This window comes from Canis lupus, chromosome 1 (assembly GCF_003254725.2).
Source record: "Canis lupus dingo isolate Sandy chromosome 1, ASM325472v2, whole genome shotgun sequence".
Lineage (NCBI taxonomy): Eukaryota > Metazoa > Chordata > Mammalia > Carnivora > Canidae > Canis > Canis lupus.
The window spans coordinates 57,753,734-57,768,670 of record NC_064243.1 but is presented as its reverse complement, the minus strand read 5'-3'; the positions used below and the strand labels follow the sequence as shown (position 1 = coordinate 57,768,670).

The following is a 14,937-nucleotide window of genomic DNA, read 5'->3' as shown; positions in this document are numbered from 1 at the left end:
GGACAAGAGTATAGGAACCTTCCCATTTAAAGCTTTGCTGCTGTTGCAATGTTTAGAAGTACCAGGTAGTCCCAATTCCTGGAAGGGACTTTATCTTCTTCTTTGTCCAGTCCCAAGCAGAGACTCCCGGCCCTGCCATTCCGCATAAAGGTTCCATTATAACCTCTGCACTGAATACAATGCAGGCACCAATCATTTCCTACATGAAAATGCAGACCCTCGGGGGTCATGACACTTGCCTAAATTCACAGTTCGAGGCCAAGCTGGGGTGAAGATGCAGCTCTCCTAACTTTTAAAGAAAGTTGCTGTTTCACAAAGTTTTATTAATTTATTTAGAGCCTCTACTTGACGATTTTTCCATTTTTTTTCTAACGTTCCTGCTATTACACTTGACATTTTGCCCAAATAAGCCCACCTGATACTGCAGCAACCTGGAGCACCTAAACTTGTTCCCACTGCCATGAGACGCTAAAATATTTTGTTGTTGCTGAACAAGAGAGGTTATGGAAAGAAGGATAACTGTAGTTAACCCTGGGAAGACACCACTGGGAGGGCTCTGCAACCTAAAAGCTCTCTGCCTGGCTTTTCTCCATTATCAGCTGGAATACTTTTTTTTTTTTTTTCCATTTGACTCTATTAAACTAACTAAATACAACCACTTAGAGAATTCTATTGGTAAATGAGCCTCCTATTTATTTATTTATTTATTGAGCCTCCTTTTTTAAAAATGGAAACACCCCAGGAGGCTGGAGCTCTGAAGCATTCACACATCAGGGTGAATGAGTTCAATCAGATTCCTGGAACTGCCAGCCTTCCCAGAGGGCTAGAGAAGTGATCAAGAATAGGCTGATGTAAACTGAAAGAAAAGCATTCCCGGCTGGTGGTTTGAGCTTCACCCTCTGTCTGAGGTCAGGCTCTCTTCCTGATTCCATTCTGGTCTCCTCCAATCAAGGAAGTGACCTGACCCGGATGAATCCCAGAAGAACCCTAGATATTTACTTTAGGGACTCCTTCTTCCTCAGCGGCAATGCTTCCTTCTGTGTTTTTTCCTGAACACCAAACAAGCATGTGTGGGAACAGAAGTTCAATGACCGCAGGCACAGTGCTTCCCCAACAGCAAACCAGCACAGATAAAAACAACTGCCCCCTAAAGATTTGGGAATTGAGATGACTGGCAGAGATGTATCCGCATGTGGTTCACTCTTCTCTGCTCAGTACAAAAAGCCAAAGCAAAATCAGAGCTGGAAGGAAGAAGGGACATTGATATAATTCTGGACTTTCTATTCCCACCAAAACAAACATCAAAAATTTGTTTAAATAACTGCATGGAATGTAGAGCGAAACTCTTCCTAATTCATTAATGGTTTCGATTTCTGTATTCCTATCTTTGCATCATCATTTAATTTCAAATTCCGTTAGGTGACTTCATCTGTGTTAAGCCCAGAAGTAACTGAGAACACGTCTGCTTCTATTTAATAGTTTAAATAATTTTTTTCAAAAGGTAAAATAAAATCCTAGTAGTACAAGTTAAACTTTTTACAATCCTATTTTTCTACAAAAGAAGCACTAAGATGTATATAAACATAGGCAAGAGATTTAAAAACAAAAAACAAAAAAACAGACTTAAAACCAGAGGTCAATTCTTTGTTCCTATTTGGAGACACGGCGCTCAACAAATCTAGGCCCCAGCATGACATCTTCCTGAAATGGTCCCCTAGTATCAATACATTGAACCATAAAAAATGTAACCAAAACCAGATCCTCAAAAGTCAAGATCACGCTGATGTTTATAGCTTACTGTGCATAAGTAATCACTTTTAAAATAAATCAGGATATAATATTTATGTTCCAAAAAGTTTGAGTGAAAAAAAGTGAAAAATTTTTTTCACAAAAGTGAAAAAATACATGTACATATGCGTGTATGTATATATAGTACATGTATGCGTACATTTTTATCCATAGTACATACATGTACGTGCATATATGTATAAAATACGTGTGTATATAAAAGTGAATTTATAACACACACATAAATTTTATTTGAGTAAGGATTTAGTTCTAAAGGTAGTCTGTTACTAAGCTTTTATTTTTTATTTTTATCTTTTTAAAAAGATCTTATCTATTTACTCATGAAAGGCAGAGAGAGAGAGGCAGAGACATAGGCAGAGGAAGAAGCAGGCTCCCTGCAGGGAGCCCGATGGGGACCCGATCCCATGAGCCGGGATCAGAACCTGAGCCAAAGGCAGACGCTCAACCACTGAGCCACCTGGGCGCCCCTGTAACTAAGCTTTTAGATCTTAAACCTTGGCACAAACTTGGGACTGATTTGTCTTTGAATGTTCACACAGTATGAAAAGAACACTGTGGGGCCTCTCAAAGTGAGAAGTCCTATCCAGAGGGAAGCCCCATCCACAGCAGGCAAGAACACAGAGCAGTGAGCCTCCCATCAGAGTGCAGCCCGCACCCTGTGCTTAGTGGGCGACTGCCTTCCACAGATCACATGCAGCATCACTTGCGTGGCCTGTGAAAGACTCGGGCTCAAACACCCTCTCCAGGTACCCCTACCTGCAGCCCCGACTCAGAATTGCCAGTGGGAGCTTTGCCTTTTCTCCTCAGCTACCCTCCAGCCAGGGCCTGGACAAGAGCAGGGTGTGCTGCCTACTGTAACTCCTCTGGTGTCCCTCTCCGGGCCCTGACTCTGCTCCGTGTCCCCTGCCTGCCTGGTCCCCGCCTTCCACCCGGCCAAGGCCTCCTTCATGAATGTGTCCTACCCAGTTTCTCCCCCGACTGCAGCCACTGCTTCTAAGTCCCCATCCTGTGAGCTTAGGCCAACACCCCAATCCAAAAATGGGCTTTAGTCCCTAACTTTACTTGTGAGCTCATCAACTGGTTCTTGAGAATTTATGATACATTTTCCCACAGAAACAATATTACACCTTGTAGTCAGAATCCCTATTTGAACCACAATATCGCTCAACCAGCCGTAATACATTTAAATAAAAAAGTAGAAGGGGAGGGAAAAAAAATTACTGTATAACTGCCTCACAGTGACATCAGCGTCACTATATTTATGCTAACCAGGGAACCTATCAACCTATCAAGAGCAGGGAAACACGATGGTGTCACAGGAGCAGGGACCAGGGCACCACGGTGGGGTGGGGGCGCAGGGGGGGTGGTGACCCGCATACAGACTAGGGTGTGGTAGGGGTACAGGCCCTGGGCTACGTTTTCCTACTTCTGGATCCTGAAATGCCAGTCGCCTCTGTCTTGTGCAGTATTCCTGAGACCAAGACTACGTGACAACCTGTCCAAAAAACACAGGGCCATGGTGGCAGGGAGACATTTTGGGGGCTGATAGGGAAGGGGCTAGAGATAAACACAGCAGCTTCAGGATCATCTTTCTCTCCCACGGCACCCACCCAGGCAAGCCTCCCCCTGGCCCACGCCAAGCTGCCTGTTTCTATGAGCGGACACCTGGACCACAAGGCAGGTTTATATTTAGTCCTAACAGCTCTTGTTTTCCACCCCAGAAGCTGAGGAAACCTAAATGCATTAAAAGCCCAGGTTGAAATGTTTAAAACATGTGAACAATTGACATACTTTTTTTTTTTCTCAGGAAGCTAAAAGAGCAGAGGGTGACAGCAATCAGAGGGATGAATGTTAACAAAAGCCCCCCGTTTTCCCTCCCCCACTTCCCAAGTATTATCCATCACCAGGAGCTCCTGGGAAGCTTGGTCGTTCTATGGAGGCCTACTTGACTGCCCGGTCTCCTTCAATATCTCTGGTAATATTGGAGAGAACCAATAATTTACTAAAACTGGAAGAACTGAAAAGGGATAGCCTTTATTCTCTCCCCATAACGCACCTAGGGTAAAAGCACTGCGTTGCCCTAGAGCTTCCAACGTGTGCTACTTAACGTACTTGTCAGCAGAACCAGTGAGCTGCTTTGTTGCTGCGCTGCTCTTGCCCACAGTCACCATAAATGCTGCTCTAGGCCCTCATGCACATTCTTCCCAGGTGACAAACCCTTGGTATCAGATGCCCACTGTCCCTTCAAAATTGTGAGCTTATAATTTATGCCTTCGGGGCGACCTTCCACTCAGAACAAAAGACAAGGTACTCACTCTCTTGAGAGCACGCCGTTGGCCAGGATTCCTTCATATCGACTTATCCCTTTGCGCTGAAGCACGCTGATCTGACCACCCAACTCGTCTGCAATTATTCCTGCGTGGATGGCGGCTTTGCACAATAAAGAGGTCTGAAATACAGCAACAGCATCATTCACAGCTACTCAAGAACACATTTAAAATATGCTGGGAGGGGGCACCTGGGTGGCCTAGTGGTTCAGCGCCTGCCTTCAGCTCAGGTCGATCCCGGGGTCCTGGGATTGAGTCCTGCATCAGGCTTCCCGCAGGGAGCCTGCTTCTCCCTCTGCCTCTCTCACTGTATCTCTCATGAATCAATAAATTTTTTTTTTTAATTAAAAGAAAAAAAAAAGAACTGACCAACCCAAATTGCTGCCCCACAAACTCATCAGCAAATAACATGGCTCTTATTTTAAGCCACTAAATTTTGGGGCGGCTTGTTCAGCAGACATAGATAACTAATCGGTGTCTTACATTTGGTTTACCAGATACTCATTACTAAGGACCATTTGAGAAAGTGAACCTTCCATACCACAGCTTCATCTTATGATTAATTCAGAGATTGAACAAGGCACCAATTGCAAAATAGTGATGTCAGCCATGGAACATTACATGGAACAACAACAAAAAAACTTCACAAAGGTCTTAGAGCTATGAGGATGAGCAACCCAGGACCCACAGCCTCCATCTCATTTCTGGAGTCTCTTCTGAAAGGGGCAGATGGCTGGCACCCGCTCAGTCCTCCATAACTGCTGCCTTGGAGTGACAAAGTGAGCAGGAGCACCTGACTGGCTGATTAGCAGGTGGCCCTGGGATTGGGATTGGCCCACTGGAAGTGCAGCTGGAAAAGGACTGAAACTTTTCCATGGGTGCCTGGGCCCCGAGGCCCCCATGGGCACAGACCTGCATGGGAGGGTGATCAGGCTGTCAGGTCAGCCCAGGACGAGGGGCTGAGAAACATTTTCTTTTTTTTTTTTTTTTAATTTTATTTATTTATGATAGTCACAGAGAGAGAGAGAGAGAGGCAGAGACACAGGCAGAGGGAGAAGCAGGCTCCATGCACCAGGAGCCTGACGTGGGATTCGATCCAGGGTCTCCAGGATCGCGCCCTGGGCCAAAGGCAGGCGCCAAACCGCTGCGCCACCCAGGGATCCCTGAGAAACATTTTCTAAATAAATTTCAGCAATGCCTCACTTCTCCGTGGTGGCTAACGCTGAAATGAGAAAAGCAGCTCATGAAATTATATCTTGATAACTGGACTTGGGAATTTCTCTTCCGGTTCATGGCCATGCTGCTGCCGTACTTGCAGTGGAAAAATTCTCTTGATTTAGGTCATAAACCCTGGGGGACCACCGAGACCAACCATATTTTATAATAGTTGCGGTTACAATAAAATCGAGATCTTCTGTGATCTTTGATTTACAGGGTGTATATTTTCCAAACTAGATCGGATTTGGGAAAAATGAGTCAGTTTTGCAATAACGGCTATCATAGTCAAAAGAGGGCAAGAATTACTGACAGAGAAGAAATATGAAAATGCTGAAAGACAGATGCAGATACTATCCTCCTTGATTCTGGAGAAGAATTAGAAGATGAGAATAAGATAGTGATCTTTAAATAGGCAGTGTGTGGAATTTTTTTTTCTCCAGAATGTTCTTTTCTTAAATAGGTTATCACTGTTTTAGATTCTTAGGGTACAAAATGGATCTGCCAGTTGTAACAGAAAAGCCCTGAATTTAAATTTGGCAATTAGCTCATCATCCCAGTTTTGCCTCTAACTTTATCTACTTTGGATCGGGCTCCCCAATTCCTCTGTACAATGAAAAGGCTGAACTTCATGATGTCTAGTATCTTTTCTAATGGGTATCACCTTGTGATTCTAATGGGCACCCGATGTCCACACATGCTTGCCTAGCTCTCCCAGACCCCAAACAAAAACCAAATTGGTCCAGTGGTCTACTGAGCAAATAATCCCACTTTCCCTGGGATCATTATCTTCCTTATAATTTCTTCTAGGGATGGGATGGTCTTTATCCCAGGAGCCCAGCCTAGTGGAGAGCTCTTCCAGGTCTTGGCATGTCCCAAGGCCTCCTTGGTTACAAAAGGACAGGTTCACAGGTCAACCAGCAATAGGAGCTAATACTAGCATCACTGGCCAACATAACATTCTCATTTTCCACAGTAACCAGTATGAAGGGACCCCAGTAGTATATACTCTTTTAATGGAATTCATTCAATTGCCGCTCATGTTTTTCCATGTTAAATGAGTGCCGTAGGATACAACTCCAAGAGAATAACCACTAGATCTGGCTATTACATTATTATGATAAAAATATCAGCCCTTTCCAGGATTGTTTTCTTAAAAAATAAAAATAAAAATCCCTCTCTTATCCAACCAACTTAAATAAAATTGATGTCTACTTAAATTGGGGCTTTTTGGTATCAATTTTTAAAATTTACTCTCACTGAACTTGTAAGTTTCCTTTTGAAGAAAGGCATAATTTATACTTTTGGAAGAGAGCATAATTTATACTTTTTCTAGCTATTTTCAAGGTCAAAGCCTCACTGAAATGTAAATATAAGAAAGCCACACCATGAGCCCATGTTAATTAGTGAACTACCTACCTTCAACTCAAACAAAATAATTTAAATGTAATTCTTCAGGAAAAGCAATGCAACAGACAGCTGAGAAGCACACGTGCATGGCTCATGAAATCTCAAGTTGATGGTATTAAACATTTCTGAAGTTCACTAAGCCACAAAAGATGGCCAAACAGATCAGCACGAAGTAAGACTGCACCAACTTTCAAAGCAATTATTAAGTCATCCCAGAATCAGAGCATTTTCTTAAGTCCTCCTTTAGGAAAAGTCAACTTGTACTCGTAAAAAGTATTGACAAAGTAATTAAAGTTTAATATAAAACTAAATGCTAAAAAAAATAAAATAAAACTAATGCATTAGGTTGCATTTAATTAAACATGAATAAAGCACATGTTTTGGGGAGCCCAGATGGCTCAGCGGTTTAGCGTTGCCTTCAGCCCAGGGCCTGATCCTGGGGACCTGGGATCGAGTCCTACATCAGGCTCCCTGCATGGAGCCGGCTTCTCCCTCTGCCTCTCTCTCTCCTCTCTGTGTATTCTCATGAATAAATAAATAAAATCTTTAAAATAATAATAATAATAATAAAGCACATGTTTTAAAATGATGGTAAAATGCTGAATTATAAAAATGCATTCTGGGACACCTGGGTGGCTCAGCGGTTGAGCATCTGCCTTTGACTCGGGGCGTGATCCTGGGGTCAGGGATCGGGTCCCACATCGGGCTCCTGCAGGGAGCCTGCTTCTTCCTCTGCCTGTGTCTCTTCTCTCTCTCCATCTCTCATGAATAAATAAATAAAACCTTTTTTAAAAATGTATTCCATATTCTATCATATGAATTGTTCCTCTGTGGCTACAGTCTTTGTAATTACCATATTGGCAACATTTTCTTTACAAAAGTAAGATGCATTCATTGCAGAAATGTTGGAAAATATGACAAAAGTCACACATACTGCCATCACCTGAAGACAGTCATGCACTATTATAACATATTTCCCTCTGGCTTTTTGTGGGTGTACATTGGGCCTGGTTTCTCCTCTTTTCCTCCTAAACCAGGAGCACACTCTCTCTGTACTGTCTTCCTTTATTTTCTAGTATTTCTTGAATATTTGGGGAGAATGGAGAATTTACTGAAACAAGTTTTTAAGTGATGTCTTCCACTTAAAGACAGATGGTACAGTCAGCAGGCTGGGGAAAAGGTGCCAAGAGAGAAACTGTTCTAGGGGCTTTTTATCTCTGGTTTCCAGGTGAGGCAGATCTCAAAGAGAAGCCCATCCTACTTATCTGGCATGATAGGCATGTACCAATGTTGATGGCTTCATTCATCAGTCAAGGAGACAGAGTCACAGAGCCTTAAGAATTCAAAAAGACTGTTAAAGTTCTCTCTAGATACGTCCTGGCCGACAGTCACTTTCTCCACCCCACGGCACCTTCCCGGACACATACGGGCCCTGTCTGACAAACTGTTGTAACATCTACACACTTCCAGGGACTAGGGCTCACGGTTTCTTGAGACATTCTAGCCCATTTTGTACTGCTCAATGATTCCTTATATGCAACTGAAACTGGCTTCCCAAATACTTTCTTCCTCTGACCCTGGTTCTACCTTTTCGAACAACTGTAGAATGAACCAATTCTTTTTCTGTAACTGTTCTTTAAGACAATATCTTTGTTTCCTGAGTCAGAGCACCTGTTTCTCCAACAGCTTCTCTAGTAACTTGTTCTACACATTCTGTGAACTTGATCTACAGGATATGTTTTGGTTTTGCAAAGATGATTCCACAAAGGACCTGCCACAACTGAACACATTTCCTAAGATGGAGGCACCATGGAGGACGGCCTCTAAGATGATGGGAGCTATGGTCTTCTTCTGCTAATAGAACACAGCAATCGTGATGGGATGCCACGCTCATGGCAACATTCTTTTTTTTTAAAGATTTTATTTATTCATTCATGAGAGGCACAGAGAGAGAGACAGAGACATAGGCAGAGGGAGAAGCAGGTGCCTTGCGTGGAGCCTGATGTCTGGGGGGAGCCTGGATCCCAGGACCCCCGGATCACCACCTGAGCCAAAGACAGACCCTCAACCACTGAGCCACCCAGGTGCCCCCCATGGTGACATTACATAAGGCTGTAACCTGTCTTACTAGGGGACTCCTTTGTTAGGAAATTCTGCCTCGGTTTTGAAGAAGCAAGCAGTGATGTCAGCAAGGCTCAAATGGCAAGGAGCTGAGGACAGCCTCTAGCCAAAATCTAAGAAGAAATTAGGGTCTTCCAGTTACTTCCATGAGTAACTGAATGCTGCCACCACCACGTGAGCTGAGAAGCAAAGGGGAGCCTCAGATGAAATGAGGCCCAAGCTGACAACTTGGATGCAGGCTTGTGAGATCCTGCAGCAGGGAACTCAGCCAAGCTATGCCCAAACTCTTGACCCACAGAACATGAGAGATACTACGTGTTGTTTTAATCAAGGGTTGGAGTCATATTGTTATGTAGCAATAGATACCTCATACACCCACAATATCAACATCTATGAAAAGGTACTAATAAGATTTCTTGGGATCCCTGGGTGGCGCAGCAGTTTAGCGCCTGCCTTTGGCCCAGGGCGCAATCCTGGAGATCGAATCCCACGTCAGGCTCCCGGTGCATGGAGCCTGCTTCTCCCTCTGCCTGTGTCTCTGCCTCTCTCTCTCACTGTGTGTCTATCATAAATAAATAAAAATTAAAAAAAAAAAAAGATTTCTTTGAAAAGATTAGTTTTCAAAATACAAATTTTCCCTCCAGTTGAAGTCATTCTGAAAGCAAATGGTAGGAAACCAGCTCGAGTCAAATAGGAAACCTGTTTACTAGCACCTACAGATCATGCACTCAGATCTACAATGTAGGAAACTGTTTACCTGTTATACTAAAAAACAGAGCTCTGTCAAGAGGAAGCAAGATAGACAACAAAGTAAGAAAAAAATGATGCTATCTCTCCTATTGCACATAATTCTTAAGTTTCTTGCATGGGATAGAAAAATAACAAATAGAAACTTTCTATTACTGGGGTAGAAACCATACTTCAACTGTTTATTTCTCCTAATTTCCTGAAGTCATTTAGAGATAGCCTGTGCCAAGTATATATCAAACTGAGGTCTTGTAAATCATTTTAAGAGTCAAACAATGTAAGCCAAATGAATATCCTATGTCAATCTTGCAAATAAAGACAATACATGAAAAAGAAAACAAAGAGCAAAATGGGAAAATGTGCTGTTTCTAGAATCAGGATGTATTAAAAGCAAAAATGAAAGCCAAGTTTGTTTTCTCCCTGCTGGATGAAATTATCAATCTCCTGGAACACGTATGGTTTTTTTCTGTGCATAAAGACACATGTCAATAACTCTCAAGAAAGTTCCCTCACTACACAGATTTTCACATTCCCATGCCAATTCCCATATGCTGTAAACTCAACTACTTTAAATAGCAATGTTAATATTCAAAAATCAGATACCATATTTCCAGAAGAGAGATCTGCAAATAGTAAGAAATGAAAGACTGAGTATCTGCAGATAGAACATCTACTTTAGACAAGTAACTTCCTGTGAATGTATTTTTCTCTGGGGACAAAGTATGCAATCAGAGTTTCATTCTGCATAAGAAAGTATGGTGCAAGGAAGCAAGAACTAGTCTATACGTGCAAGGCAGGTGGCTTCATTGGTCCCAGAGTCAATATTGTTATTCTGTGATGTGAATGTTCATGTCCTTGGCTATATAACATGAACCAATTGGAGCATTAAAATAAAGAAATAAATTACAAAAAAAAAAAAAAAAACCCAGATGACCTTTTATTTTTTATTTTTTTTAAGATTTTGTTTATTTATTAATGAGAGACACAGATTGAGAGAGAGGCAGAGACACAGGCAGAGGGAGAAGCAGGCTCCCTGCAGGGAGCCTGACATGGGACATGATCCTGAGTCTCCAGGATCACGCCCTGGGCTGAAGGCGTTGCTAAACTGCGGAGCTACCCAGGCTGCCAAGATAACCTTTTATAAAAAATAAATGGAAAAAATAAAAATAAAAATAAAATAAATAAATAAAAAATAAAAAATAAATGGAATTACACTCGTAGGTGTTAAAGAGGGCTTAAGTGGAAATGCTAAAAATAAGAATGCATGCATGAATAACCATGGTTTTTATACTTATTATTTCATTTATTCTCAGAAAAGAGAGAATTTTGAATTTACTAGAGTTTTAGATGTTATTTGACTTCACTTTATGGTGAATTTAGGCAAAGCAATAAGTACTTTTTAATTTCCTCCCTGCCCTAAAATTACCCTTAATTACTTACATCTCTGTATCCATCCACCAGATTCCCAGAAATGTCTCCTGCTATGTCTCTACAACCAGCTGGGCAGAATTTGCTGGAAAAAGAAAATAATTTATATTTTATTAAATTATACTTAAACTAAAAAGTATTATACTTAAGTGTATTTTCTCTCCTCCATAGAACATGCAGGAGAGAATATGTTGTTTTATTTTTTAATTATTTAAAAAAATTTTTTTAGAGATTTATTTTAGAGAGAGGGTGTACCCACACACGTGAGCTGAGAGAGGAAGGGCAGAGGGAGAGGGAGAGAGGGACTCTCACGCAGACTCCCTGTTGTGCACACAGCCTGATGTGGGCTTGACCCCAGCACCCCAAGATCATGACCTGAGATGAAATCAAGAGTCAGCCACTGAACCATCTGAGTCACCATCCCAGGCACCTCAGGAATATGTTGTTTTAATGACAGATCGGAAATCTGACTTGTGAAAACAGATTAGTCTAAAATGTTAACTTGAAGGCAAGTTTTACACAATAATTATTTGCTTTATAAGGATTCATTATAAATTCGATCACACAATGAGTTTCTCTAATGCATCGTAATTGATTTTTTTTAAAAGATTTTATTTATTTGTTCATGAGAGACAGAGAGAGAGAGAGAGAGGCAGAGACATAGGCAGAGGGAGAAGCAGGCTCCACGCAGGGAGCTCAATGCGGGACTCGATCCTGGGACTCCAGGATCACGCCCTGAGCTGAGGGCAGGTGCTCAACTGCTGAGCAACCCAGGGATCCCCGCATGAAAATTGATTGAAAGGTGTCCAAAATATTTTTTTATTTTTATTTACTTTTTTAAAGTTTATTTATTTATTTTAGTAATCTCTGCACTCACCATGGGGCTCAACCTCATGACCCCAAGATCAAGAATTGCATGCTCTTCCAACTGAGAAACGAGGCACTCCTCCAAGATATATTTTTGAAAAAGAAAGTTTCTAAACACTATACGTAGCATGATCTTGTTTTATAAAAAGATGTTTAAAACATATAAAATAACAACTTGGATTTTTTTATGAATATAAAGAAGACAGGAAGACTATCTCTGCATTCTCTTCAAGAGTAGTATTTTGAGAGACTTTCACTTTCTGTGCCATGTGACTCTAATATCTTGCTTCAGCCTCCTAGCACTATCCAACAGGAACTTAATGGAGTCCACATATATAAATTTAAATATTCTAGTTGCTACATTAAAAAGGCAAGAAGAAAAGGCAAAACTAACATTAATAATATATTCTAGTTAACACAATATAATCAAATTTTACCATTCTACATATAATTAACAGAAAGAAATTGTCGTCAAGATATTTCCAGCCTTTTTTCTTTTGTACTAAGTCTTCAAAATCTGCAGTTTATTTTATACTCCTACCACAGCTGACTTTGGACTAGCCACAGTTTAAGTGCTTGAAAGCCACACACAGCTGGTATTAGATAGGGATGGTCTACATTAGTTAAAAATTACTTTTGCAATCAGAAAAAAAAGTATATATATATTTTTTCAGGTTTATTGTGGTAAAACTGAAAAATTGTAAGATATTTCAAGGGTATATTGTGATGATTGGGTATATATTACCCAACTAGTAAATTAACCTATCCATCAACTCACATATGTTAATATATAGACATATATATTTAAATATATATATATATAATACATTTCTTTTTGGCAAGAACATTTAAGTTCTACTCTCAGCAAATCAATTATACAATACAGAATTACCAGCTATAGTTATGGTACACATAGATTCTCAGACCTTATTCATCTTAGGGCTGCATACATCAATCAAAAACATGAATATCTCTGTATCAAACACATGACTAGTCATGTTAAGTCTAATACATAAAGACTAAATAGACTCCTTAATTTAGTTCCATTTTGTTGTCAAATGAATTTAGGGTTGCACTAATCAGTTACAAAAACCTTTTGACTTTTTTTTTAAGATTTATTTATTTATTTGACAGTGAGAAAGAGAACCTGAGTGGGACAGGCAGAGGAAGAGGGAGAGAGAATCTCAAGTCGACTCCACGCTGAGCATAGAGCTGCAGCAGAGCTCGATCTCACGACTCATGACCTGAGTTGAAACTAAGAGTCAGATGTTTCACTGACTGCACCACTCAGGTGCCCCAAAACTTGTTGACTTTTAAAGCTTTCTACATTTCACAATTATAGATGAGGGAATGTGGACCTGTACTAGTCACCACACCTCATCTTATCTAAATACTACAGAGTGGCTGGACCAGGGCCTAGATGACCTGGCACCATAATATCACCCTGCAGGCCCGAGTATATTCTGTTCTGCAGGGAGACAGGAAATGACCACTGATGCCCAGAGATCCTATCACCACTGGGACTCTAGAGGTATGGCTGGAAAGATCTCAGAGAAAGTTGGCATATGTCCATAATGACAGAATGGCAACTGGGACGTCTGGGTAGCTCAGCGGTTGAGCATCTATCTCTGGCTCAGGGCGTGATCCTGGAGTCCAGGGATCATGAACCACATCGGGCTCCCCACAGGGAGCCTGCTTCTCCTTCTGCCTGTGTCTCTGCCTGTCTCTGTGTCTCAAATAAATAAATAAATAAATAAATAAATAAATAAATAAATCTTTTAAAAAAGAAAGAACAGCAACTATACAGGGCAAAGATAATTATTGGTCATTTTTATTGTCTATTTAAGTTATTAGTCATTTTCATTTTTGTTTCTCTACTAGACTTAATATTAGTTAATGCTAGAATTGATTCTGCATGTAAAATAATCTCATTAGAATGTCTGAGTTGGTCAGGACCATGGACTCTTGGGTCTGACTCTGGGTATACTCATTAAGTGTGTAGCCCTGGGCAAGCCACTTAACTGCTTTGAGCCTCTCTTTTCAGGAATGACAGACCCTACCTTGCAGGCCTATTACAACATCCACATGAGTTATTTATATGCAAAGTCCAGGGAGCTATGACTGGCATTAAGAAAGTGCTCTAAGGAGTTATAGCTGTTGTTACTAATGTTATTGACAATCCTCTCTGGGCCAGTGGTTTTCAACAGGGAGTGGATTTTGCCTGCCCTGAAAGACATCTAGCAACATCTGGAAACATTTTTGGTTATCACACCTGGCACATAGAGACCAGAGGCCAGGGATACCGGTGAATATCTAACAATGCACAGAACAGCTCTTCACAACCAAGAATCATCTAACCCAAAATATCAACAGTGCCAAGGTTGAGAAATCCTGCTCTAGATGACTCTTACTTTATAGACAAGGAAATGTACATCCAAGAGATTAAGTAATTTTTCCAACGAAAGTAAAGCTGGGAATCAAAAATTTCACCTCCTATTCTCAGTAGGTTTTTCCTTTGTGAGAAAGAAAAACTGAAATCCCTCTGAAAGTGAAGGAATTACAAAAGTCACTTCCAAATGCTGGCCAGGTTAAAACACACACACACACATACACAGACACACTCTAGACTGCACTATGGGTCACTGGTACCACAGTAGAACTCAGAGGTCAGCAATTACAGCCCATGGGCCAAATCCATGCTGCTGTTTATTTTTGTAAATAAAATTTTATTGGAAAACAGCCACACATATTTGTTTACATATTGCCCTGTTTTTGCATTACAGCAGCACCAGAAACTATGAATAGATGCAAAAGAGACTGCATTGGCTGTAAACTCTAAAATATTTACTATCTGGCCCTGGACAAAAAGTTTATTGAACTCTGCTATATTAGAAATCACTTCAAATATTCTTCATTGCTTGGAACAAAAACGATCTTTAAAAGATTAAATATAAATAGTACTTTATCTGGTTTAATGTGAAGGAACACAAAATGTCCAGCAACATATGCCTGC

The 14,937-nt window shown here is 40.9% G+C and overlaps 1 protein-coding gene across 2 annotated transcripts in view; it reads right to left on the bottom strand.

The window, feature by feature from the left end:
- The window catches only part of DCBLD1 (discoidin, CUB and LCCL domain containing 1), a 98,230-nt gene that overhangs the window by 43,170 nt on the left and 40,123 nt on the right, over positions 1 to 14,937 (bottom strand). For both annotated transcript variants that reach the window (XM_025422840.3, XM_035704847.2), the window contains exons 5-6: positions 11,070 to 11,142; positions 4,125 to 4,258 (exon numbers count right to left, since the gene is read on the bottom strand). In XM_025422840.3, coding sequence (XP_025278625.1) covers positions 4,125 to 4,258; positions 11,070 to 11,142 — 207 coding nt within the window. The remainder of the gene's footprint in view (positions 1 to 4,124; positions 4,259 to 11,069; positions 11,143 to 14,937) is intronic.